We start from the raw sequence: 26,438 nt of genomic DNA, 5'->3' as shown, positions 1-26,438 counted from the left end.
CAGGAGAGCATTTGAGTTGAGCCAACTTCCATTTTGTGTTTGTCATCGTGTCTGTAGTGCACGTCAGTGACACAGTAAATCACCTTGCACACTTGCAATCCTCTGTGTAGCCAGCAGTTTAGGAGATGGCTTCAGGTCGAGCAACTTCAAGAAGACAGAGGGAGCCAGCAAAGCACGGATGGATGGCGTGGATGAAGTGGAGCTGACTCTGCCTCAGAGCATAAGGACAGGATAGATCCACTTCCTATCATGAAATGTTTGTGAGAAACAGTTTTTTACCTCCCAGTGAAGACTACGTTTCTAGAAGGTGCTAAACATGGATTCAGAAATGGAGGTCCTTCAATGTGACTGCATTTGGGTACTTATGGCCTCGGGGAAATGCAGGCCTTGCATTTAATTTACCTCGTCCCATTCATTCACTCGATTCATATTCATCAAACAACACCGCGCTAACAATAAAAAAGGCGCTAACAGTAAAAACTAGCTATTATTAGCTGAGCTAATAAAAACTAGGCAGTAGGAAACTGGCTGCTAGATCAGAACGGGTGTCAGGAGTAGGATGCTCTGCACAATTCCCAAATAAGCATTGCCTTACTGCATGCAAATCATTAGAAGTGATGTTCTCCAACCTGTGCACCACAGGCAACTTGGGACTACTTCTAAGGACGGACATGAAATGTTAGAAAGAAAAGACTAGTTACTATTAAAAGACACTTACTATTTGGGCTTCTCTGGCTTCTTTGGAAGGAACTTGGATCTCTAAAAATCAAAAAGGTTGACACCCCCTAGCATCAGGCATGGGATTTTAGGAGATTCCCCAGGCAGATGTGAAGCCTTGCGAAAGATTCCTACAGCAGAGTGTGAGGGATTCACACGGAAGGGACCCAAACAAGACACCCTACCCCAGCTTGGCTTCAGGAGCTGATGCTGAACACCGTACTGCAGCTTTTGAAGGAGAACAAAGCAAGTCCTGATTCAACGGGTGATAAATTCAAATGCAAGGTTCTGCTTTAGGCCCCACAGTAAGATTAATTTCCAGTAGCTTTGATGGTTAGTCATAAAACTCCTGGTTTCTGCTATTTTATTTAAAAGCATTTTTATTTCCCATTTTAATTGCTGATCTGCTGCCAGCGTGGCTCTGCCTCTGCAAAATTCCTGCTACATTTATTTACGGAGGATGAAATAACTGGCCAAAATCTCAGCTGCAATACATCAATCTTGCTCTACTGCAGCTAGTCCTCGGAGTTAGCAATTAGGTAATTGTGGTTGTAAAGGCTCAACACAAAAAGTCTTCCAGCACCCGCAGAGCCCCTCTGAAATCAGCGGTCTCTGCTGGGTGCCGAATGCTGCCCATACCCTTCAGTGGAGGTACCACAGGGGATGCTCACATATCCCTGGTCCAGCAGAAGAGGGATCCCACGTGAGTTTAATTCCCCTTCTTTTTTCCCCCCAAGAATTTGGGTCCACTGAAAAAACACAAACAAATCAGGTGGCTCAAATTCCATTAGTACAAGTCTGAGCAATAACCACTGGTGAAACTCAAGGTAAGTCTTTTGAGCAGTAGCAACTTTTTGATCTTTGCAGCAGACATTCTCTACAAATTCTTTGAAAAAAAGTAAAATCACTTTGCGATAGAAATTTAAAAATTTGGTACTATCATCTCCAACCTTTTGTGAGTGCTTCTTGTCTAATCTTCATATAATCCTGCCTAATACCTTTCAGCGTAAATCTCTATTACGTGCAACATCTTATTAGCAAGACAATGAAAATAACACAAGAAAAGTCTACTGAGCAGCGTAAGGGGATTAAGGAAGGATTAAACAGTAGTGACACAATGAAAACGTCGAAGCTGCGTATTCACCGTAAGTACTCGGGTTTTTAATACTCTCGCTGGGTCACTAACTCAACTCTTTGGGTTGTCCCGAGGGACCGTGCTCTGCATGAGGAGCGGTGGCAGCACCCAGCCAACATCTCACGACTGGGGCCAGTTTTCCAATGTCAGAAGAGGGACAAGGGCTCTGTTCTTCACATACGTGGACGGATGTGTGCACACGTACAAGAACACTTATGAGAATTACCCTCAGGCCCTCACCCCACTTGCAGCATTCTCTGGTGGTTCAAAACAAAGTGTTTTAAAGTGAAGTTGCTCCAATCAAGGCTACTTCTGCTGTCATCCAGCTCCAAAGAGCTGTACCCCTGCCTCTACGGGCTCCCCAAACATGGCTTCAAGGGGACTGAGATCTAGGGGATCGCCTGGGGGACGTCCGCCCTCCACAGACTTCATCTGTTCTCTACTGGAAGGACCAGTGCACTCTCTCCTTTAAAAATTGGCCCTTAATCAGAAATAAATTCTTACTCAATACTTAAAATCAAGCTTATTTACTGCAACAGAGCACAGTATTGATCTGGCACTGGTTTAACTTGTCAGAGGTAAATCACAGCCCGCAGAAGGATTCTATTAAGTTACCGGAGGGCCATTCTCCTCGTTAGGCAACACACTGTGCCATCAGCACTCCGTCCCCAAAACTGGCGATCTGGCACCTGAGCTTTCACTTACGTCCTCTGCTGGCCAGAGTCCGGGGCTCGAGTGGATCAGCAGAGATCTGCACGGCCCATGGGACACTCACCCACCCAGAGGTTTCTTCCTAGCTCCTCAATATTTAGGTTACTTGGTCTAAAAACCCAAGGAGGGTTTGTCCCACTCTTCCAAAAACTTTCAGCACTTGGAGTCCATGTCAACGAAAAGAAGGGGAGCTCTTTTAGACACTATTTTTTCTAATGACTCTCTTGCAGACAGCTCTCTTGCAGTTCAGCTTCCCAGCAAGGCGGTGGCTTTGCTGGCACTCACAGGTGCTGCAGGCTCTCCTTCCAGGCACATCCCACCAGCAACCCTCAGCTTTGCCTCCAGCAAAGACAGTGGCTCAGATCCCTGCGAGCTGGCACTGCACAACAGGGCTGGCCCAGCACGCCTGTGACCAAACTGATAACACCGGGGATTAGAAATGCAAAAAAAAATCCAGAAAAGTCCAAAACCAGGTGGCAGAACATCGGTGAGGAAACGCAAACTTGTAGTGTAACCACCCTCCTCGGCAGGAGATTAAAAAGGGCACCGAATTGGGGTACACCACGGAGTGTTTTGTGGTGATCTTCCCTCTGTGTCCTAGGGCTGAATGGATGCACACAGTGGCAGGGAAAGAACAAAAAGCCACTGCTGTGTTTCCTCTGGCGTGGTGGGTTCTTGGGCAAGAAGCCCCCCAGGAGGCAGAGCAGTCACAACGCTGCTGGCTTTCCAACAGGTGCCTTTTTGCAGTGGGCTGCTGGGATCAGGCAAAAAAGGGTCCTTTTGAGCACTGCTCCACGGTAACGGGAGTGCAACATCATGGTGCAGAGGCGCTGGCAAGTGCACAGACTCCTCTGCCTCTTACAGCCACGTCTTGGCAGCAAAAATCTTTGCATTAGTTTTTCCTGCTCTCAAAATGCCTGCAGGCTTCACGCTGCAGGAGCTTAGTAAAAGCGCACCTCACTGGGAGAGCTCGCTCTGCCTAGGAGCCTTTTTTCCTCTCTCAATCAGAACTTCAAGGGTCTGAAAAGGCAAAAAAAAAAAAAATATAGAAGACTCCCATGTGTCATGCCCACAAAAGCCTCTCCAGTTTGCAGGCTTGCACTCCTGCAGCTTACCCAGCACTTGAGATCTGCAGGTACTGCCCACGCCAAGTGCCCTCGTGATGGGCGTCACGTTGTCCAAGACATCTCCTCCTGCCCCGAGGAACCCCACTTCAGAAGAGCTTCTCCAGCTATTGCCTCCCGAGGTTCGTAACGGATGGCAAACTCGGCATTAACCTAAGTAATTACTTCAAAAGGACGTTCCTCTTTCATCTCTCCCTTCTCTTTTCCGTATATTCCCCTGCCCCCTGCTCTTTCCATCGCGGGACTCTGAGTGTTTGATGAGACTGCCTTCCGAATGCCAAAAGCAACAAGAGACGTGTAAGAGAACAGAGGCACAGGACAGCCCATCGGATACGGGGATTTTCTACCGGTCAGCACGTTGGTCGTTAAAGCAGCGCTCTAGCTAATGAAGTTAGCAGTCTAGGGACAGTCAGGATGAGCCGTGGCCCCCCAGGGGTCTGTTTTCCACACCAAGCCCAGCCAGGCTGCAGGGGTCTGACCCACATGCTGGGCACAGTCTGACAAGGTGCTGGTTTGGGCAGAAAAGCTAGTTCAAAGCATTTCATAGAGTCCTAGAATCATTAGCTTGGAAAAGCCCTCCAGGATCATCTGCTCCAACCACCCCCCTACCACCAATGTCACCACTAAACCATGTCCCTAAGCACCAGGCCCAACCTCTCCTCGAACACCCCCAGGGACGGTGACGCCACCACCTCCCTGGGCAACCCGTCCCAACGCCTGACTGCTCTTGCTGAGCAGAAATGTCTCCTCATTTCCAACCTGAACCTCCCCTGGCACAACCTGAGGCCGTTCCCTCTGGTCCTGTCACCAGCTACCTGTGAGAAGAGGCCGACCCCCAGCTCCCCACACCTCCCTTTCAGGTAGCTGCAGAGAGCAATGAGGTCTGCCCTGAGCCTCCTCTTCCCCAGCCCAAACCCCCCCAGCTCCCTCAGCCGCCCCTCACAGGACTTGTGCTCTAGGGCCTTCACCAGATTCGTAGCCCTTCTCTGGACATGCCCCAGGGCCTCGATGTCCTCCTGGTACTGAGGGGCGCAAAGCTGAACACACTTCAGCCCTGCCCTCAGGAGCCAGGCCCTCTGCTAGCTCACTGCATGCTTCGCACCCGCAGGGTGTGCGCAACGGCGGGGAACGCGGCACTGATCGGAGAGCGGCTCTCCAAGATAAAGCTCTGGGAAGTCAAGTAAGTCAAGTCCAGCTTTGACCTCCTCCTCCTGTAATCCCTACTCATTTAAGATAGCTATTTAAACACTCTTACCAAAGAGGGAAAAGCTGCCTTGGGAGAGCACATGGAAAATGCAGGCTGAAGCAGCTGCTCTTTCCCCAGCACAGCTCTGGAGAGCAGAGCAGGATGCCAAAAACCCGTCCTGACGTGCAAGCACGCAGGATGCTTTAGAGAGAGAAGTCAGAGACCATTGAGCTAACAAAGAAAAATTCTCTTGGATGCCCTGCACGCAAACACCTTTCTGCTGGATACTCTATCTCTGTTTTGGTTTAGTAGAGCAGAGCCCCTAGTTAAATAGCTGTAGAAATGAGAAATCTGGCATCCACATCCTCTGCAGCTTTTCTCATCATTAACCTGTGCCCTCCTAACCAGAGGCTCAATTTAATTACAAAAGCTGTGCTACACTCAGATGCCAAAGACGCAGTCAGAAGCCCCAAACCATTTTCCTGGTGGCAGGTGAAGCGGCTCTCTCTCCCTTTGTGGTATCAACAAGCATCTATCAAACCAGCCCCTCTTCCAATGTTCCTTCCCTTTGTGCTCCAGCTGCAGCTCTCCTACCTGCTCGCAGGCAATCAGCTCTGCAGAGTTGTTTCCTAAAGCACGAAGCAAATTGGAAGCTGCCTGCACTCCGGTGAGATGTGGCCATTCCTCCCTGTTTTCCAGGGGGACTCTCACAGCTTATCCAGGAGCAAGAAGACGTGGCACGGTGACTGCTCAGAGCCTGACGACCCGGCACCAGCACCTCTCGCAGCTGCCCCCTGCAGCCTCCAGCAGAAGGAACGCACCTCACCTGATGATGCTCTCATGCATGAGCTCCTGTGGCACCTGGAAAGTAGCCTCAGCCTTCGTTTCCTTCAGGGTCATCCCTAAAGAGCTTACAGATCTCCAGAAACTATTCCAGATTAATTGCTTCTCTGGCCGTTTTCCAATACGTGCCCACATCGGCAGGCTCAGGCAGGCTGCAGAGCTGCAACGCTGTACGTCCTCTGGTTCTCAGCAATGTCACTAACCCCCCATACGGGTCACAACAGGCTGCAAGAGACCTGCAGGGGCCCCAGCAGCACCTCAGCCTACCCCAGCCTTACCAGACATCAGCTGCACTGACCCGGGGCTGCCCCAGCAGCTGGAGAGCACGGCACGGGCACGAGCGTGGGCAACAGCAGCTCTTCGGATGGCACCAGCCAACGCCTCCACCCTGGGAAAGAAAGTTGTCAGAGCTGCTATCTTCCTAGCAGTAACAGCTGTATTTCGGTGCTTTTACAGCAGGGCACTGGCTCCTCGATGCAGGAAGCAATCCATATGATAACCTACACTTCAAAAGTATTTTGCTTTGCATTAGTGGAAAACGGGCCAGAGATGGTGATCTCAAATAGCGAAACCACTGGGTAATACCAGTGTGTTACACACGCTTCAAAACACAAACTGCATCATTCAGCGAGCAGCACCTAAGCAGGGTGCGTTTTCATCAGCACAACCGAGCTGTCCCTGTTCTGATTTTCATCAGTTCTGGGAGCACTGAAGTCAAAGATCAGGAAATCTTTCTGTGGGCATTTCTTCTTGTGCTCAGTGCCACAGACTCAGCTGGGCAATCTAATCCGATTTGAACACCAACCCAAGAGCTGCCGTGACACCCTCAGCCCACATCTGTATTTTCCCGCATGCCTGAAGTCCGGATTTTATTTTCTTTAGGAAATTCTCACTCATTCTCCTGACTGAATCCCGATTATACTCCCATGGACAGCAACACTTCCAATGACTTTAACAGGACAGAGCTGGCGCCACGTGATGATGGTTACAGAAGAAAGTTCTGCGGTTAACCTCCAGCCGTAACTCACCACGACTCGCCCCCAGCACGGCCGCAGCGCACACAAAGCCTTTCAGCAGCATTCACATCGGGGGAACACTTCCAGCTTTTGGCAAAGGCCTAGAACCACGTTTCATGCAAGCCAAAGTAAAGGATGTGAATTCAAAGGCTTGTGATGTTTCACCACAGGGATGGAAGGGAGTCTGCGGTCGCTCACTGAGAATCTCCTATCCCTTATATACGGAAGCGACCTTCCCAAAATCCCTATTTCACTCTGCTACCAGGCAAGTGACCGACCCAGAGCAAGCTCCTGACCTTTCCATGTCTCAGTCTCTCCCCTTACAACACAGTGGTGGAGGCCAGGCTCTTCCATCCATCCTCAAGTCCCAAATACAAAAGTGACCTGATTTCCAGGAGTCCTGAGCACCACAAATCCCCATTGAAATCAAGGATAGCAACAAGATTCAGCACCTCTGAAAACGGGGACATGCACACTCCGAGGTGGCTAGGCACAGATTTAGAAGCGAGTTTGAAAATCTGGCCTGCTAATTTTACTTTCCAACAAACTGCTTCTTATTTATAGCTCAGACTGTATCAAGTATAGCACGTAGTATCCGCCCAGGAACTGGGGTGAAAGGCAAGAACGAGGACAAAAAATGCAAGAGGAATTTAAAAGGTTTCAAAAGGGAGAGGGGGAGGGAAAGCGGTGATTTTCTCCAAGCAAACTTACCCTGGATATTTGGGAAGAGGGACAGCGTAACACAAGGGCAGGGTAACGGACCAGCAGCAATGGGCTGCTGACAGTGCTCGGAGCCACCCACCACCTGGTAACTCACAAAATCTTATCCAAAAGGTGATTTTAAGCTGGGAATGCAGGAACTGGAGACCTGCAGTCCTCTTTTGCCCGTCTATAACCTGGTATCAAAGAGCCTATGAAGTCCAGAATAACTTAGTTGTTTCTTTTTTTAAATTTTATTTTACAGAAGTCTGGCCTTAAGGGAAGAAGAAATAAATAAAGGTGAGCAGACACCTTCATAATGCCCACCAAAGTCTCACACATTGAGCAGTCAGATTGCAGGAGGACGTTGAGCTGGGTCTTGCTTCTTGGGAAGCGTACCCATTGCTGTGCTACGATGCAGGTACGCACCCTGCTTCTCCTCCCCGACACGATTTTGAAGCAAAATACTGTGCTGTGTGTAAAGCACCCTGCTGTGAGACGAGCAGGCATGGCCCTGCCCATGATCAAAGCGCGGGCTGGCCCTAGGGAAGAGCCCGCAGAGTGCCACGCAGCGTACTAGCCCTGGAGTCGCACAGCAGCAGATCCGAAGCCTCTAGGAAGCTCTGCTGGTGAAACTGCTCCTTACAGACCTGGGAAAGGCTTTGGAGGAATCCCTGCACAGGTCTCACACATCCTGCGTTCCCCATAAGTCTCATTTCTAGGTCCAGGCCCCAGGGAACATCTTACACAGCCCACGTGAGATGAACTTTAGACCCTACGCCCAAAACTAGCATTTTGCCCTCAGGCCATCCTTTCCCTCGCAAGACGAAGCTGGAAGAAATACTTCATACAAACCAAATTTAAAAAGCATCGACCATTTATCATGTGGAATTACAATCAGGTGTAATTTAAAATAAACAGGTATCTACGGGCAACGAAGCTTAACATTTGGCTTACAACTGTAATTCTCGGCAGCTCACTCACAGCCCCACAGCAGTATCAAACTCAGGAACAACCAACTCTCTCTTTTTGTATCTTCTTTGACATTTAGTTTTTCTAAATGTTCTAGTTTTTCTAAATTTCCTGGTTTTTCTTTTTCTTTTTTTAAATTTTCTTTGACATTTTTATTTTCTTTGGAATTTAGTACCCAAGTAACGCAGGACCTATAAGCATAACGGACGCCTGATCTGTCTTTCCAGAGGCTGCTGTGCTCCAAGATTTATTCCCCTACCCACTCACATCTGCATCTATGCCTGGGTGAACCCTGGTGTATCTCAGGAGAGCCCACAGCTCCCTCTTGTGTCACCACGGCATTGCAGGTAGTTGCACCCATCAACGCCCCAGCCACCCTCTGCGCCTGGACACCTCACCTCCGAGCACACGCTCATCCCACGAGCGCCGTAAATTCGCTTGAAACCCGCAGCGCCTCTGGCTCGAGCTGCAGCCTCCTATTTTTCATGCCTCCTGCTTGCACACGGCGCTTTCCAGGCTGCAAGGTCACAGAACAAAATCTCAGGGCGGCGTCCAGGGGAGCCGGGTGAGCAGATGAAGTCAGCTTCCCACAGCGGGCTCTGGGGCAGACCCCGTACCTGGGCGTATTTGCAGGAAGATGAGAGAAGCCTGCAGTGGCACGCCGCTGAAATTCTGCACCTGATGAAGCAGCTGGGTTTGAGGTTTCAAAGTACATTTTAAGACAATCAGAGAATAGTGGGTTTTACATTTTAGGAGCCTAAATTATTCATTGCTCCAAAGAATGGAGCTTTTTTCTTTTTTATGAGTTAGGAACAAAGTCAGGAAGGAAGAAATCAAATAGAGAAAGATGCCCCAAAACACATTTATCTGAAGGGAAGCAGGTTAAGCATCCTACATCTTGCAGAGGAGAGCTGTCACATTGCCTGACCACAGCTACAGCAAGACAGTGTGTTTTCACTGGCATTCTCCCATGGATGCTTTTCGCATATTGTCCCTCTCTAACATTCCTCTTCAGATTCAGGGGAAGCGAAGGACCAGCTGAATCAGAGCCAAGATGCATTTGTATCCATTTTTGCCCATTTCCTCCTGGTTTCTATCACCAATTAAGCGTTACCGTCATGTATTAAATGGAATTAGCTTGTTGTTGAAAGGCAGCGACAGAAGGAGCAGAGATTTATACGCTGGGCTGTTCTCCGCTCAGCAGCTTGGCTCTGACGGATGTTAGCAGGTATTCGTCACCATCAAACGAACCTACCCGAACCACGCGGCCACGCAGGTAACGAACCCTGCCATAGGAACTCCTTTTCAAGGTGACCCTGTCACAGCCACAAGGATCCAGAGGGATCACGGTGCCAAATACCTGTGAAAGACTCGGTAGCTGGTGAGCCACCAGGGGGTTTCTGCCTCTGGTCTCTGCACCCCAAGGACTTTCAGGCAGTCCATGGGCACGCACACAGGGCACATCCCATCCGAGCAGGGATGGGGAACACCTGGGAGCAGATTTGGGTCCATGCAAACATCACCCTCATATACACCTCCTGCCTTCGCCCCGACAAGTCTCCCCCCTGTACAGAGATGAGCGTGGCTCCAGGTGACAGTGACCTCACTACGAGGCTGGACTTTCCCCTGATGCTACGCCACATCATTTTGCTCCATCCTCTAGAAGCTCTTCGCAAACAAGAATTATTCTTGCCAACTCTCTATTCCCATAAGCTGTTTGTTACACTTTTGGAGCACTCGGAAATTTCATCTTATTTCCAGGGATTTATCACCTTCCAAAACTGCTCCCTCTCAAGCCAATATTTCGCACCCTGGCGTTCAGCCTGGAGGTGAATTTCTTTAGAGAGTTTAAGGACAACCTGTTCAGTATTCTCTTTATGATAATCAGCATACACAGCAGTACAATCTTACGATGACATATTTAATGCAAAACTGCGCTCTTTGTTTTGCTTTAAAGGATGTCTGTCACAGAAGACCGAACGCCCGGATGGGATTTTCGGTGAAAGCAGAACTGAGACCTTCAGCCGTGCAACACCAACAGTCGGGGACGTGCGGCTGCAGCACCACCTCTGGCTCTCTCCCTTAGATTAATTTCATCCCTATGCAGTAACACACCAGAAGCAAACTGACGCATGCTCAGAAAAATGCTACAGAGTGGGAAGAGATGGCTTCTCCTCCAGCAAAGCCGCATATGACTTCTGGATTTTATACCAAATTTTATCTCTATTTTCCTGGGAACTACCTGCGTACACACACAGGGGTTTGGGGTCTTTAAAACGTACAGTCACACAGGAGGTAAGTGTAGCCAGGGGGACGCAGCTACAGGTTGCTCTGGGAATCTTAACCGAATTCCCCGACTTCTAAGTCAGTTTAAGATTTGTAATTGCTGCGAAGGAGGCTGTGGGGTTTCTTTCCCTCAATCAATTTAATTGAAGATTCTAACTTCCCCAGAATCTCAGGAGGTCAGATAATTATTTACCTTCCCTCTCCCCTTTAGGAAATTTCAAAGGGTGATTTTTACTCTCTTTGCGTAGGGCTTAGAGTCTGAGCAAGAGAACTGCTGTAAATTGATAGCTAGTGTTAATTATTCATACGCCGTCTTAAAATCCTCTCGAGCACTCAGCAGAAATTGAAAATTAAATTATAAGTTTGGTTACTTTCAGATCTAGGACTTCTTACTGGACATTTACCCACCAAGAATACCCCACGGCAACTGCCCAGCACTGAAGCTGTGCACAGACACAGCGTGACCCAGAGCCAAGGGTAGAGCACAAACCCTGCAACTCACCTAGGGCAGAGCCAGCTCTGCCCAGGCTTCCTTGAAGGCTGGGAGTCTTTGGGAGATAATTAGAGTGATGGTTTTGAGCAAATCTATACGGCAGTTCAATTTGGACAGCTGAGTTTGGGTGTTTGGGACAAACTTCCTAGTGAGACTTGTGCACTAAGGTGACAGTGATGCTATTAGTTTCACAGATGCCACACTTCACGCTTCAGAGACAAACTCAGCTCTTACAGACTTCATGTTTTACCTTGCCTCTGCTTTCTGCCTCTCATTCTAGCTCTCTAGGACAGCTCATGGTGGTGACCATGGCTGAGAGGGGAGCACGAGACGGCTCAGCAGCTGTGCCACGCTCGCAGTTCCTCTCCCCTGTGATTCAGCCCTGCTGCAGTCCAAGCCAGAGCCAGACCAAGCCTCTAAGCGGCAACTGCAATGCACACTGCAAGCAGCTCTTCTAAAGACACTGCCTGCACCAGCTGTACACATCCCCCACAAAGTGAGTGAGAAGCTGCAAGTGCTTTAAAAAAAAAAAAAAAAAAGTCAATGGGGGAGGTAATTCTTCAAAGCTACAGCCCCAGGGAAGAACCACAAGAAACAGGGCTAGCAGGACACCTCCAGAGGTCACCTCATCCATTTCTCTATCACAGCGGAGGATCCAGGATGATGCGTGCCTGGCCTGCTAGTTAAAACCTCCCCTAATGACTCCACAATCTCCTCCAGAGATTCACTGCCCTTAACAGAGAGCGCAGCCCTGCCTGAAGCAGTCGAAGCCCGTTAGTTCTTGTCCTGTTCGAGGGGCCACCAAAACTAACGCGGGCTGGGAGAGCCTGCGAGCTTTTCCAGCTTTGCTGTCTGCCCCAAAGTCTCTCCATGCTCTGCGCTGCGGAGCTGGCACCGGCTCAGGGCCGTGGTAATTTGGTTAATTCTCCCAGGCATGGCCAAGGGCACGTTACAGCTCTTCCCCTGGCAGCAGCGAGCGGCCGACTGCGAGCACGTTGCCTTTGGGCTTGAAAAAGATGCATGCAACGGTCGCACCGTGGGTTTTGGGGGCAAAATCCCGGAGGGAAACTACTGCTTTACACAAGCAAATATGGTATTTAGACTTCTGTAGCGCAGCCCATCCTAAAAGGGATTTCCCTGTAAATTAATTGATGGGAGAGGGACACACGCCAAGCAAAACTTACCCAGCTCAAAGGTGGGTCTCCCCGCACAGAAGCCAGCCCTACAGGCAGCGGGGAGCCTGTGCTGGTTATACATAGGAAGCATCGTTAGTGCTTGAAGGAAGAAGGGTTGCTACGCCTCCCGTCAGTTCTCTTTGCCACCTGGTTGCAGGCTGCTTGCACAAGGCCTGGGGGTGGCACCACCCCACCCCAGGGACCCTCTACTCACTGGCTGCAAGGGGAGACGTGTCCCTCTACGCTACCCCTTCTGGGTCAATGCTGGAAGGGAATCCAGGGAATCCCATCCCTGCTCAGCTTTGTGCACCTGATTAAAAGCAGAAAGATCCCTCTTCGTTTACAGATGACATCCAGAGACGCCACGTTCGTAGTTCTCACAAAGCAGGTAGCTCATCCTAACACTCTCTGCCGTCCCCCTCCCCAGCCCCATGATAATATACACAAATAAATCCCAAGAGGCAACCCGTGGGCAGTCAGGGGCTCGAGCTGCTCCTTAGCTTTGTGAGCACAGACGCCCTGATGGCCACAGGACCCAAATTAGGGGTCTCTGGTAAGCAGCCTACGTGAGACCTCGAGTCGGTGTGCGCGAATCAGGACGATTCAGCGGGCAGATGGGCATACACTACTTATCTGCTGTGATTCCCAGGAACTGCCTTGAGATCCACCAGCAGAGAGAGTCAGAAAAACAGTCGCGTTATCACAGGCACTAGTGAAGTTCTTTGGGAAGGAATTGGATGTTGGTAGGTTTATGGAGATCAAGGCAGCAATGAAGTTATAAAGCGTCACAGACCCGACCTTTGAAAATACAGCTAATGAATCTTTGACCCATCAACCAAGTAATGTGGAGACTGGACAACTCTTTACCACTGCTCTGAACAACCTTAACAAAAGGCAGCACGAACAGCTTCTTGCTGGCTTTGCTGGCATTTTGGCAACCAAAGTCTGTATTGTTTTCCTTCCAGTTTTCCAGAGAACGAAGCACTGGTGCTTACAGCCCGTCTAAAGGCCACCTCCTCTGGCAGTGCTGGCCTTCTTGGCCCCAGGGGCCTGGTTCAAAAGCCCTTCAGTGTCTGGGTTCATTGGCTTCACGCACCTCTAGGTAAAGAGTGCATCAGGGATGCGTGAAATGGTGCCAGGATAGAAACGTGCAATGCTTTACATGGTTTTGGAACAGGTGTCCCAAATAACGGCTACCAGTGAATAGAGGATGAGCCTCCAGGCTCGATTAGTTTTAGTCATTTAGGTTTTGTTCCTATGCCAAAAAAAGTGCGCGCACACACACAAAAAGCCTCTGCCACACTGAAGTTGATGAAATTTCTAAATCTCCAGCATTCACCTTGTTGTGCTTAGGACTTTGACCCCACATATCCTTTCCTGCCAGCCAGCGTATCGCAGCAAGCAACATGCTCCCAGTCAAAACCCAACTTGGCTTTTGATTCTGCTTTTCAGTAAACTTTGGGAGTAGGGGGAAGGGCAAAAGGGCTTCGCTACAACCCACCCAGCAGTCAGAAGGACAGACAGGCTGTCCTGGGGCACTCAAAACCCACATCATGAGGGCTCTGTGCCTGCTTTGAAGCAGCCTCCCAGGTTGATGTGGGCGGCAGAGCGCCGCACCGCGACCCGGGCTACGAGCAGCAGTGCCATCAGGGCTGGAACTCGCTGTCTCTTTTCTCATCTTCCTAGAAAACACGAAGGGTGAAATGCTTTAGGGCAAGACACGTCAAAGCCAAGCCTTCTTCTATGGAAAAGATCCAAGAAGCTCCTTTTACCACTGTTTGTATTACAGGATGCAACCACGACGGTGCCTGGCACTGCAGGTGTACCGGGAGCAGCTGGTTCCCAGCCTGGGGAGGCTGGGATACAAGAGAAGTATTAAAGGAGCTCTAACTATCTTCGTATCACAGAGGAGGGAGGCGACACGGTCAGAAATTAAGCTTTGTGCACCCCCAGTGATAACCACGCACTTGCGAACCCCCTAAGGCCCAGAGGCGAACCACCCCGGCCCTCCGCACTGCCACCCCGTGTGCTTCAGGGCAGGGAAGAGAGACGCGCTGACTGTCTGCTATTCAGTATCGAGAGGGAGCACACACTCTCTAGAAGACTCCAGAAACTCTAATTACAACATCCTTTTCCAAAAAAAACAACCAAATATAAATACCTTGTATTAGACACAATAAAATCCTCTAAGCTGGAGGCATCACTGAGATAATGTGACCACCCTCCTTAGGAACACATCAGCAGGTAATTTTCCAAGCAAGAACTCTTTTTTACAAATGTTTCAAGATATATTTCCCAAGGCAGGGTTTGTTCAAACCAGCTGATTTGGGGTCTGTGCACTTAGAAAGCTGAAACGGGCCTGGCTTTCAGAAGACAACGGGACCTCCACTCTGAAAAAAGAAGTGGTCCTTAAAGCGTAACACCCCAAAACCACCAGGCTGTTTGAAAACTTTTGTCCACATCCTCTGCTACCTGCAGAGCCCTACAGAGCACATTCCAGCCCTGTGAGCACAGGGAAACTGGACCCATCGGTGCCCCAACCCAGGTGCCCCCTGCACACAGCTGTGGGGGCTGCTGAGCTGGGGTGACAGCATCAAGGGAGATCCTTTAGGTTCAACGACGTCCAGCCAGAACCTCCATCAGCGGGTACAGGGATGAGATGCCTCCCCCACGCCCGCCCTTGCTCCCCAGCCACGGCACCAGCAGTGCCCAGAGCCAGGAGAACAGCATCACAGACCCGCGAGCTGTCCCCGATTTCGTCTCAGGCCCCAGCCTGCACGATGCCTGCAGCCAGGACTGGATGCATATTTAATCAACTTACCCAGTGCTCACCTCAAGCCCTCGCGGCTTCAGTGAGAAAAACCACAGCAGCTGGGGGGAGGGAGTACGTTCAGTCCCTCCTGCTTATTCATTTCGGTGCTTAGCTCAGTATCAGCTAGTACCCTGTGAGTCGATCCCACAGTGTGAGCAGCACACGGTATATACGGTGTTCTGACTCCTTGTGCCAAGGAGCAGGGACTGCAGACGCTAACCAGAAGGGAGGGCTTCACTTTCTGCTATTGCAAGCTGACAAGAACAACGAGGAGTGCACGAGGAACTGAGGTTTCGATGCTTTGAGGTAGCACCAGCTGCTGCGGGGCCTATGCCTAACCAGATGTATGACCGTATGTCCCATTCACCTGCAGAGCATCCGGACTCTTCCTCAGAACTGAGCAATGAGTTTGCCTCTGAGTATTGGGTGACGGGTTACAGGACTTGCTGTGGGAGCTCGGAGAGGAGATTTTTAAGCAGAGATCCGGGAAACGAGCAGGAAGGACGTGGCTGCTTGGAGAACGCCTCCCTTGTGCAGCGGGCAGCAGAGGTGGCAGTGTGAGGGTGCTCTGTGAGGCTGATTTAACAGCGCAATGAAGAGCAGCCCTGCAGAACAAAGAGAGCCAGGAGATCGCAGGCAGGACATGGGTAGGTCAGCAGAGCCCTTACAAAGGCAGGCACGTGATTTGTGTCCAAGGCAGGGGAAAAGAGAGGAGGTAAAAAGGACCCATATTGTGGCTGCACCGCTCCAGGACATTTCGCCTTACAGCAGCGTTTGGAAGGCCACAGAGGAGGCCAAGGGGAATGGGCACGCACAGGGATTCGTCAAGACTGTCCCCGGGACTTAGCTCACGTACTTTCCATTTGAGCCAGAGAAGACAAGAGTGGCACAGCAGCAGCTGCTGCAACTGGATTTTCTTATTCACACAGATTTCTCCAGCTATCTTTCCACTTGTAGAGCTGTAACAGTGATAGATTTCAGCTCCAGACATTTAATTTGTGACCAAGGTTAGCCATGTTCTGTACCGTTAGTTTTTCTTCCCGAGTGCTGCTTGCCTTGGCAGAACAGGACATTTCTGTACCTTCATGTGCTTCCCAGCTTCCCGCAGCTTATTTTATTCCTGAGGGACAAAACACCGACGTATCTGGCATCTCGTGACTGCTTTCCACACATTTTTCTCTGACTAATCTGAAGTTGAATCCAGCTGAAGACAAAATCACAGGTCTGACCTGGCGTGCCTTGCTGTCCACCCCCCAGTTAGAGCTCGTTGTGGTCTCTGACTGCGACTCTGAAGCGATAAATAGCGACAAGTCCTCACCTGCACTGCAGAGTCCCCACGCAGAGTCTGACCCCGGCTCCGGCTGCGCTGTGCATCTCCGCCGTCACAGAACAGCCACGGAGTGGCAGACGAGGTATCCTGAGAGCACATCACAACAACCCCAGGCAGCTGACAGCCTCACAGCAACGTGTCTGCAGCACACATCTCCCTGCCTGCAGCCTGAGAGCCTGGCAGAGGAGACAGCAGCGTCCCAGCTTCTTGTGCTAAAAGGGATCGTTGGCAGCCCTGGGGCAACTCCAGATATTGCAAAAACACTGGCCGTACAGGCATCCTATGCATAACTTTGTAAAGCCAACAAAAAACTACCCCGCTGTAACTGAACAGCAGTGAGTTCCCACGGGGAGACAAGTGTTGAGGGCGGCATCCCGCAAACCCCCACCTAGCTGAGATGCACCAGCTGCGTCCTCCAGAGAGCAAAAGGCAAGGTGATCTCCAGGGAGGGCTCACAAGCAGCGATCAGCAATCCTCTGAAGGCTCACTGCTCCCCACGGTACTGGGGGATGATTTCTGGCTGCCCTTGCTGCTGTCACCCTGGCCAGCAGTCCCCTCTGTCCCACCACCCGCCTCCATCCTGCTGCTCCTGCTCCACACAGGTCCACTGCCAGCTGCACGCTGCCACCCTGTTTGTGTTGCTAAAGCCACACGTGTGGCCCAAAAGCCACAGGTTGGCCATGCTAACCGCAGGATTCAGCCTTACATAAAGCCCAGAGCAGAACTGGGGCTCTTTTCCCTATCACACCGAAGGGGAATTAGACATACAAGCCCATAACCCAAATAGCCTGGCTTTTCACCTGGAGTCAGCGCAAAGAGCTGGCTTCAAATAAAAGCCACATTATCTTCTGGGAAATATCTGTGCCATAATATGCATGAGCCAGAAATAGACACTTCAGGAGAAGAGAAACTGCCTCTGGAAGCAGCCAGCTGCCTTCAGTCCCCTGCTCCATCCCTCCTGTAGCTCTCTGTTTGCCCACTAGGACTTCCCTGCTCAGCTGTCCCACGACGATAAAAAGATGCTAGAATGTGCTTCTGACCAAACACACCACTTCATGACTTTATATTCTTTAAATCACTCGACTCTAAATATTAGGAGAGCTGCACGACGTGTTACCTAGCTCACGTTTCAGCACTTGTCTCTCAATGGGAATTTAATAGACGCCTGAACTTCCCATTTCAAGTCACATAAACAGAATGAGAGGATACAGGCTGCTCGTTTTGACAAAGCAACCAGAAAAACGCTAGCAAAGAGCCAGATTGCAAATGTCAAAACAAGCGATTGGCTTTGAAATATGGGGAGAAGATCCTTCTAATGATCCTAGCAGCTTACATGCTTATGTAATGCAAAAAAACAAGGCACCAAAGGCACCCTCCAACTGTCCTTCACTTAGTGGGATGATGGCAGATGTGCTGCGCCTACAAAATGTCTCCTCCTTATCCCAGTCAGGTGAGAAAGCAGCCTGCTTACAAAAGGTATCATGGTCTGTAGCGGTAGGGAGCTTGTGAGGATTTTGTTTAAGTATCTACCTCTGTTACAGATGCCCTCGTGACCTTGTCTTAACACATTCACCTCTCTGCAACTTCCTCGTCTGCTCGAGCTGGATGCTCTCGGGGAGGACCTGTACCTAAAATTCAAGCGGATGAACAGTGTTTCAGCACAACACACTTCACAGTTCAGAAACAATCTCTCAGACGCTACTACAATAGAAAGAAAAGCAAATATTTGCTGTAATCCTTCAGTACCATGGGATTTAAGCTTGTCAGATGCTGGTGCAAAAGCAGGTCAAAAAAACTGGAAACCCCACAGGCCACTGAGCTGATAGCTGATCTGCTGTCCCCGCGGGAAGCCATTGAGTCAGCACTCCCAAAATGCATTCAGACCTAGGGATGGCAACTGAAAAAGTCACTGGTGGCAGTGATGGCCCCGAGCTGGGCTTCAGGATGGGTTCAGGAGCTGGGGATGAGCTCTGGGAGCAAACCGGGACGCTGACGACTGGGGAAGGCACCCGGCTCCTGCTGAGGGGTCACGCCATGCTGCAGCCCCAGCAGCAGTCTGAGAAATGCCGCCTGCAAAGCAGCCTGGCCCTGCTCAGTCACGTACTGCAAAAGAGGTTCAAGGACAGGACTTCACTGGGTAAAATTCCAGCACATTCTTCATCGCTTCTCGGCAGCCCGGCAGCCCCTCGAATGATGAACTGGTCTGGGCTCATATGGCGCCGCAGAAATAATTATTTTCCAGAATTATTTAAACTGAGGGGAAAAGTTATTTATTCTTCTTTTTATACATCTTTACATAATTTATTCACTTTTCTCCCAAACAGTTCATGGCTTCTTAAAACGGGGCTTCAGAATATATTTATTTCATTGATTAATTAGAGAGTAAATTAGTCTTTACTTACTTTTTGCTTAATGACCTACCAAAGGCCTCAGAATTTGGCTTAATAACAGTGCTGCAAGCTACTTGAAGCGATGAATTATGGCATAATAATTAACATCCTTGCAGTTGTCAGGCACAAAGCCCAGCGATGTACAACGCCTCTGCATACCCAGGATATAAATGATTCCAGGAGCCCACGCTTTGATGTGTGATATCATAGCTAATATTGGACATACCTGTAAAATATCTTAAAACCCTTCTTTCTTTCAGCTAAAGAAACTATGGACATATTTAAGCTATAGAACACGAGCAATGGGTTTAGACCAAACTTTTCAGGAAACAAGCCCCCACCTGGACATTTTTGCCTCAAGAACCTGTTACGAACACCAAGTCAAATTCTGCTTCCAGAAGAATCCTCTTGGCATAAACCAGAGAGCTGCTATCAGCTCTACAGCTCTCTAATTGGAGTTCACCTCAACCTGACCTTAGCCAGAGCAATTTATAGCTATTAAATGGCTGCTTTAGTTTATGTGATGCTGCTGTGGCTCTGCTGAGAGTACCCACCCGTCTTGCACGGGTCCATGCCCGTTCCCCGCACGCCCAACCCAAGCAGCACACAGCACAGAGTTTCATCCCTTCCAGCTTTTACCCAAACAGCTTGTAACAGCACGGAAAACTCAATTTTCAAAAACAAAGAGTAATGCAATCTGGAAAGAGGGAAACAATATAGCATGCTTGGATGAAGCCACCTGAAAACGCAACCTGGAATCTAATTCTCTACACGTCATGAAATAACTGTGAGAGGTGAAGGAAAGAAAGCTACTGACCTCCCTGAGCACTAGTAAATGCCAGGCAGAAGATTCAGGGAGCTCCCAACACTCCAGTGCTCCGATATGGCTGATATCAAACTGAAAGGGTTGTGAGGTTTTGGAACAGGCTGCCCAGGGAAATGGTGGAGTCACCATTCCTGGAGGTCTTCAAGAAATGTGCAGATGTAGAACCTAGTGACACAGTTTAATAGCGGACTTGGCAGTGCTAGATTAAAGGTTGGACCAGATGATCTTAGAGGTCTTCTCCAACCTAAATGATTCTGTGATTCTAGGACAATCCAGTGGGACTGGAAAGTCCTCAACTTGCACAGCAAAGATTGACCTGGCTGTTTCTATTCTTGTGCTAAACAATGCAAATAAAGCCAACAATGGCCCAAGTTTCACTTAAATTGATAAAGACCACAAGACAGAGGAAAAATAGCATAACAACATCATTGCAGCCTAAGTTGTCTGGACATAGCCAGAAATATCAGAGCAGGAACTTCAACAAAGCCCTGCAGTTCTGGGCACCTTTCGCTCAGAAGCCAACACGAACGTCAAGCCCATTTTAAAATCCGCCCTTGAACAACAGAAGAAAGTGCCCCTCTTCAAAAAGGAGCAGCTTATAAAAATCATCTCAGCTCATCTGGCTGCAAAACAATTGTGTATGTGCAGTTGACAGGGCTGCTTCACTGGAAGCTGTACACCTCTGAACCCGCTCTGAGGATGAGTCAAGTCCCATGGGGTTCTTTGTAGGGCTGTGCAACACGTCCAGCGTCTTCTCTTCACCTTTCATTGATCTTCTCTGTGGAAAAGGACCTGGAAAAGTGTGTGCACACATGGGGTGGGGAAAGGAATCTAGAGCAAATGCTATACCACGGAGATATTGAAACCCATCTGCTTTACTAAAAGCAGCAAGAAACGAGGAAGGCAGCAACACACTTCCTAGGAACTGCGTCTGTTGGAGTGTTAAGATACCAGGCAAACCTTCAAGTCAAAGCTAAAAGTGAAGGCTTGAGCTGTGACTTTAAACCATATTTTGCTGACCAGGTCAGTCTAGCTGCTTCGATACCTGGTTAAATCACTTTTTTCCACTGACATTGGTGTCACTGCTCACCTTGACTTGGTGGTACGGTCCCGTTCCCATCAGTGAGGGTGCAGCTAGCAATTCATGCCCCTGCTTCCCCCTTTGCCCGACGAAAGTTTTAAGTTCAAGAGTGCAATTTCTAAGAAAACAATTAAAATGGAAGCCTTGCAGCAGCTCAAGCTACCAGGGAAGTTGTCAGCCCTCATGACACACAAGTACGAGTGAGGTCTCTGGCTGCCAGGCTGTCTAGCCTGCTCACTTCTTGCTTCACTTCCAAAAACGACTACATTGGCATCAGCAGGAATCACAAGCCTTCAAGGGCAGAGCATAAACTCAGTGCACAGACTCACCACGTACCTGATGCCACTTCAATTTAGCTAGTACTGAATTTATACACACCAGATAGCAAGCGGCTCTTTCAAGAAAAGGAACAAATTTGGTTAAATGCAGCTGAATGCTTTTGAATGCTCAAGTCTGAGCTTAACTAGGCCCTCTGCTTTCTTAAAGGAAGTCTCAGGAATGAAAAGGACGTTTCAGCAGAGATGATCCAGTTTTGGTAGCACTTGCCTCATTGAGCACACTTAAGCAGAACATTTAATCAATCCATTTAACGTAAAGTGACAGTTTGCCCGCACATGCAGAATTGAAAGCACTTTATTTTTAGGCTCCAGTGGTAGAATTTCAAACTGACAATGGAAAACATCACAGTGATTTAATGACCCCATGATTTTGGCCAACCCAGCAGTTTGCTGACATTCTGTTTGTAAAAGCAGAGCAGATGCTCCTTGGCTTTCTTGTAATGACTTTGAAAAGCAGAGGTTTTAAGTGTGCAATATGACAGATATGAGGTCCAGAAACAGATATGGAAAACAACAACAAAACACCATAAGACACTTCTGCTAACCCCACCAAAATGGCTGCAAATGTAGTTAGGATGTGACTGCAAAAGTTAAATGCAAAGGACACGTATTACTTAGGAAGGAAGGTGATCCAGGAGGGTGCAAGGAGGCACAAGCAGAGGTGCCACAAAAGTTTGCCAAAGGGCAAGTGAGAAACCGTGGAACTTGGCGTGAAAGAAGAGTGCACAGAAAGAAGGAAATGGGAAAAGAAGGAGAAACTCTGAATGAGAAGATAAGAGCAGGAGCTCCAGAGCTAGTGTATTTGAACAGAAAAACCTGCAGTGATTTTGCCTGTACAGACCAGAGGCGGAGAACATCTCAGAGCCAGCAAGGCGAGAGTCATCTGGGACCAGTTACAGTACCTGTGTGCTCTTCCAAGCTCCCCAGCACAGCAAACAGCAATCAAGCAATCTTGTGAAGCCTCAAGACACTCGATAACCCTTATGGGCCCTTTCCAACTCAGGATATTCTATAATTCTGTGACACCGACCTACCCTGCCCTACGTATGGTGTAATAAATCCAATCCAGGTTAACCCTGCAGGCAGTTTTTGTACACCCCAAAGATGACACTGCCAGAGAGGTCTTTCAGGAGGAGGATTTTCTACAGCCACACACTGCACTACAGAGATTTCACAAGAGTCCTGAAGCCTCCATTCCTAGAAAGACGTAAAGAAAGCCAAATTTTTAAGGCTCCCTCCTCCACAAGGGCAGTAAATTCAAAGAAGGGGTTTCCTGGCCCCTGGTGCACTCTAGAAAGTGCCAGCAATTTGGTGATCCAGCCTCTTTGAAGAGCCCAGCCTTTTGAAACATCCTCCTTACTTCCTCTCTTACTTACTTACTTACCTCACTTCCTCTCCAAAGTACCATGTAAGATACCAATATCACACCCCATTTTCTCATGTTGTCCAGCAGCTTGCCAAAAGAAGCGTTCAGGGTGATGGAATTTAAATATTTCCTACTTGAGACCCAGCACTAGGCTTCTTTAGCTGTATTCAGAGAAGGATAAAGCACCAATTTTTGTTAGTTCAGTGTTTCTTGGTCACGCTACCAAAAGCACCCTTGCATTAAGGGACTGGCACCGACGGCTACAGGCCGCGGCCCAGGCTTCGATGGGAAAAGTCATTTTGGAAACCCAGTGTCAAGCAAGCAGCATTTGGAGAAGGTGAGCCCAGCACTTTCTGAAAGCCTGTATTCTTGGACACAAGTCCTACAGAAAAGCACAGCGAGAAGCCCTCCTACACAGCCAACACCAACACCACAGCAGACTCTCACCACCCAGGACACAACTCCTGATGAAGGGACGCTCCTCACAGCAGCAGGGCCAAGCTGACACTCTCCTCGGGCTCTCAGGGTAAAGTCTAGCTGCCACTTCATCTAAGGGAACTTCAGAGGCGGACTGCCCATCACGTGCACGGCTCAGCGACAGGTCCAAGCTCCAAGAGCTCGTGCAGCAAGGAACAGCGGTATTTTAGCAGTGAAGCCACGGTGCTTCAGCTCTCAAGAGACAAATCCGTGAAGAGGTGTTGATGAAGGAGGTTGTTCTGATGACACCCTGTACTCCGAGGCTCCCCTGGTTCAGATGTCCCCAGAGATCTCTGCGGATCTGCCAGCACAGAGGGGACAATCCCCGGGGCAGGGCAGGAGGCTGAGTGGCACCGAGCAGTGGCCCTCTTCTGTCAGGATACAGGGCCGAGCCCACCGCGGCACAGGAGCTTTGCTTTTCCTAATGAGGTCTCAGAGGAGACGAGCTGCGACTGTCTTTTGGGAAATACACAAGGTTATTTTGCAAGTAGGTAGCAGACCAGCCGAAAGGCCACAGTTTGAAAGCTTTTGAGAGCTCCAAGACCTGAAATACCTTCAGAATAAATTGCTCGGAGTCTTTGAAGAGACTCATTTTGGCAGGAAGCTTCAGAAGAAAGGGTAAAGTGCAGAACTAAAGGTATGGCCCAAAGAACAGACTGGTGGCTCGGGTACCTCACGGCTCCGTCAGATACACTGCACAAAGTTCTTGGGGACTCCTGGGACTGCAGAGATCCCGTGAACCTCCTAGCAACAGCTGTGGCTCAGGTGTACGTGGGGTGCCACATGGAAATAATCACCAAACACAGACGCTGATAGCTAAAACCCCAAGCCAAAGCTGCAAAACCCCTTCGTGCTGCAGCACGGCAAACGACAGGACTCCTTTTTCAAGGAAAAAATGCTGCCTGGCTGAAAGCAGACTTATCTCCTGCAATTCACGGCAAAAACTGGTGTAAGGTAGGCTGCTAACAACATCGCTCAAAGCCTTCCTTGCAGCTACGCTGTCGTGTAATAGAATTTCTCAAACCTAAGATAGGGAAAGCAGGCAGACTCCTTTGCATGAAGATTAGTGAGGAGGGTGGCTTAATCTTTCTTTTGGGCTGCTTAAATCCACGCTTCTCTTCACAAATCCAGAAGGCAAAGTTAAACGCAGGTGAGGTCACTGTCAGCACAGGCAGGAAACAAGGGAGTTAAAAGCAACAAACCCTTGGAAATATCTCCATTAATTATAAATTATTGAAAAGTGTTCAGCCAGTTTAGGTGCTATAGATCGCGGCGCAGAGACACAGCAGAGCGCCTTTTCCCCTGGTGATCAAGGGGATCTGAGTTTTACTTTGAAAATTTACAGAAAGCTGCAAGCCAGGGGCTCTTTGGCCATGACCAGCCAGAGTCACTACGAGCTTTAAAAGCTCCTCTGATTTCCCAGCTTAACCAGTGGGCATAGATGGTGGCAAATTCATGCTCCAGTCGCTGAGGATGAAACCCCATCATCAAACCAAGACTGAGAAAGATCCCAGTCCTTTACAGACACTGGGAATAAAAGGAGACAGATTTAGTAGGACTTGGTTATGAACAGAGACTACCAACCCACAGTCACTCCCCATCTAAAATGGGTGCAGCAAATGGAAAGGAGACAATTTGCCTAAGATTAACAGAAAGCTTAGGAATATCCCCAAGGTCACATATGGTGCTTGTGAAACAGAAGGGAGATGAAACCAAGCCTCACAGATCCATTTCCAGCCTCAACCCCAAAATCACCCTTCGTCTCCTCTGCGAAGGCCCATCTGACCAGACCCAAGATCACTTGGAAGCTCTAAATAGAAAGAGTATGAAGAATGGAAAATAACTTTCAGCGCTGACAATATTGTCCCTATTTAGCTAACAAGTATCGATTTTTTTCCTCAGCCACTTGAACGCAGATGAAAGCAGCACAGATTTGGCTCTTTTGTTTAATTCCCTGAGTCCAATCAGTGTTACTGATGCTATCACCAGACTCTGAGGACTGATTACCCATGTGCTATTTAAAGCCGGAGAGGTGCTTACATCTCATTTTGTGTGGGACCAATGGGAATCGTAGGTTAGGCAGGAAAGTCTAATTTTTTTGCTGTTGTTGATAAAGCTCCCCTATGTGAAGGGACAGATCTCTGAAAAAACAAGCTGTTCTCAGAGCAACAGAACAGATGATGCCTTGTTTTCCTACAGATTTATCCCTCTTCAACATGAGTGTAGAAACCCTACTTCTGCTTTTGCCACAATTCCACCTCTCCATGAAATTTTGGAACGAACTTATCTTCCATGAATCACCTTATAACCTCTTTTCCAATCATTTCAAGCTGCAGGAGCTCAAGAGGTCACAAGCTACAAACGAAGTTTTCCACCTGTGACGGAAAAAAAGAAAGCAGTGCAGGAAACAATTAGTCTACATATCATTTATTCCATCTCTTTAGGTTGTTCTTTCCTTCCTTAATTCAGGTGCAATGAGCACTCAGGCATTTACCTGCGGTCTCACCATTTGTCCTCAGCTAGTACAAAGAAGAGCTGTCTTGACCAAGATGACAAATGAAGCCCAGAATTTATCAACTGCCAATGTTTTTGCCAGCTTTGCATTAAGCAAAAAGCCCCAGGTCCTGAAGGCAGCGAGGTCACAGGGTGCCCCTCCAAGCCTCACAGCTGAAGGCAGGAGCAAACTTTGGGCATTTTTACAATCTTTACAATTCTGTAAAGCCAGAACAGCTTTAAAGCCAGCCCAGGGGAAAATCCACTCCTCCCGCTCAGGCCACGAAGGCCAGAGAACCTCATTCAGGGCTTTGTGCTTTAGTCTAGCTTGGGTCTTATGCTGCCAAACTGAAGACATCTAGTCTTGATGTCAAGATTGCAAGTGAGAGAGGATCACAAGCTGGGGAGGTGTGTCTGCCTGCACCACACACACCCACCTGGCATCCCCCAAATCCTGTACAGGCTCACTTACCGGCTGCGTTCCCCGCCTCTGCGAAAATCTTCCCCAGGAATCAGGCACAGCATTACATGCAAACCTTAAACACCTGCTAGTCTGCAGCTCACCTCCAGGCCAGGGTGCAATCACAGACAGGCCATCACACAAGTAAATATGTGAAGTTCCCCCGCTGCAGCAGCACCCCTGTGTTTCTACACCATCCTTAAGAAATACGAACACTACAACCTGGGCAACGGCGGCAGCAGAGAGCCATCGCCACCCCACGCCCGTACCACGCTCCTTTCCCACAGCTGTAAACCTTTCACCAACCATACCCTCAGACACGGTCTGGGACGCGTGCCTGACACACACGGTATCAGGCTGTACATAGCCCCATGCAGGCAGTCGTGCTAGATATACTGAAGATGATTTGAATAAGCTGGGAGTCTGCCCTTCCAAACAGGCTGCGGTCCGTAGAGACGCCTTGCAGAAGCCAGCTCAGCTCAGCACAACATCTCCTGGGATGCTGAAA

The 26,438-nt window shown here is 49.2% G+C and overlaps 1 protein-coding gene across 11 annotated transcripts in view; it reads right to left on the bottom strand.

The window, feature by feature from the left end:
• SLC35F4 (solute carrier family 35 member F4) overlaps window positions 1–26,438 on the bottom strand; it is a 108,738-nt gene that overhangs the window by 41,255 nt on the left and 41,045 nt on the right. Inside the window, exons 1-2 of one of the 11 annotated variants that reach the window (XM_080593501.1) lie at window positions 6,426–8,752; window positions 5,468–6,186 (exon numbers count right to left, since the gene is read on the bottom strand). The exons of 8 other annotated variants lie outside the window; for them this stretch is intronic. In XM_080593501.1, coding sequence (XP_080449627.1) covers window positions 5,468–5,555 — 88 coding nt within the window. In that variant the 5' untranslated portion in view covers window positions 5,556–6,186; window positions 6,426–8,752. Of the gene's footprint in view, window positions 1–5,467; window positions 6,187–6,425; window positions 8,753–18,029; window positions 18,128–26,438 lie in introns of those variants that run through there. 2 more of the 11 variants (XM_080593499.1, XM_080593505.1) reach the window with 2 other exon arrangements.

This window comes from Anser brachyrhynchus (genome assembly GCF_964034855.1).
Source record: "Anser brachyrhynchus genome assembly, chromosome: 5".
Lineage (NCBI taxonomy): Eukaryota > Metazoa > Chordata > Aves > Anseriformes > Anatidae > Anser > Anser brachyrhynchus.
The sequence above is the reverse complement of the archived record's forward strand: the minus strand, read 5'-3'. Positions and strand labels throughout refer to the sequence as shown.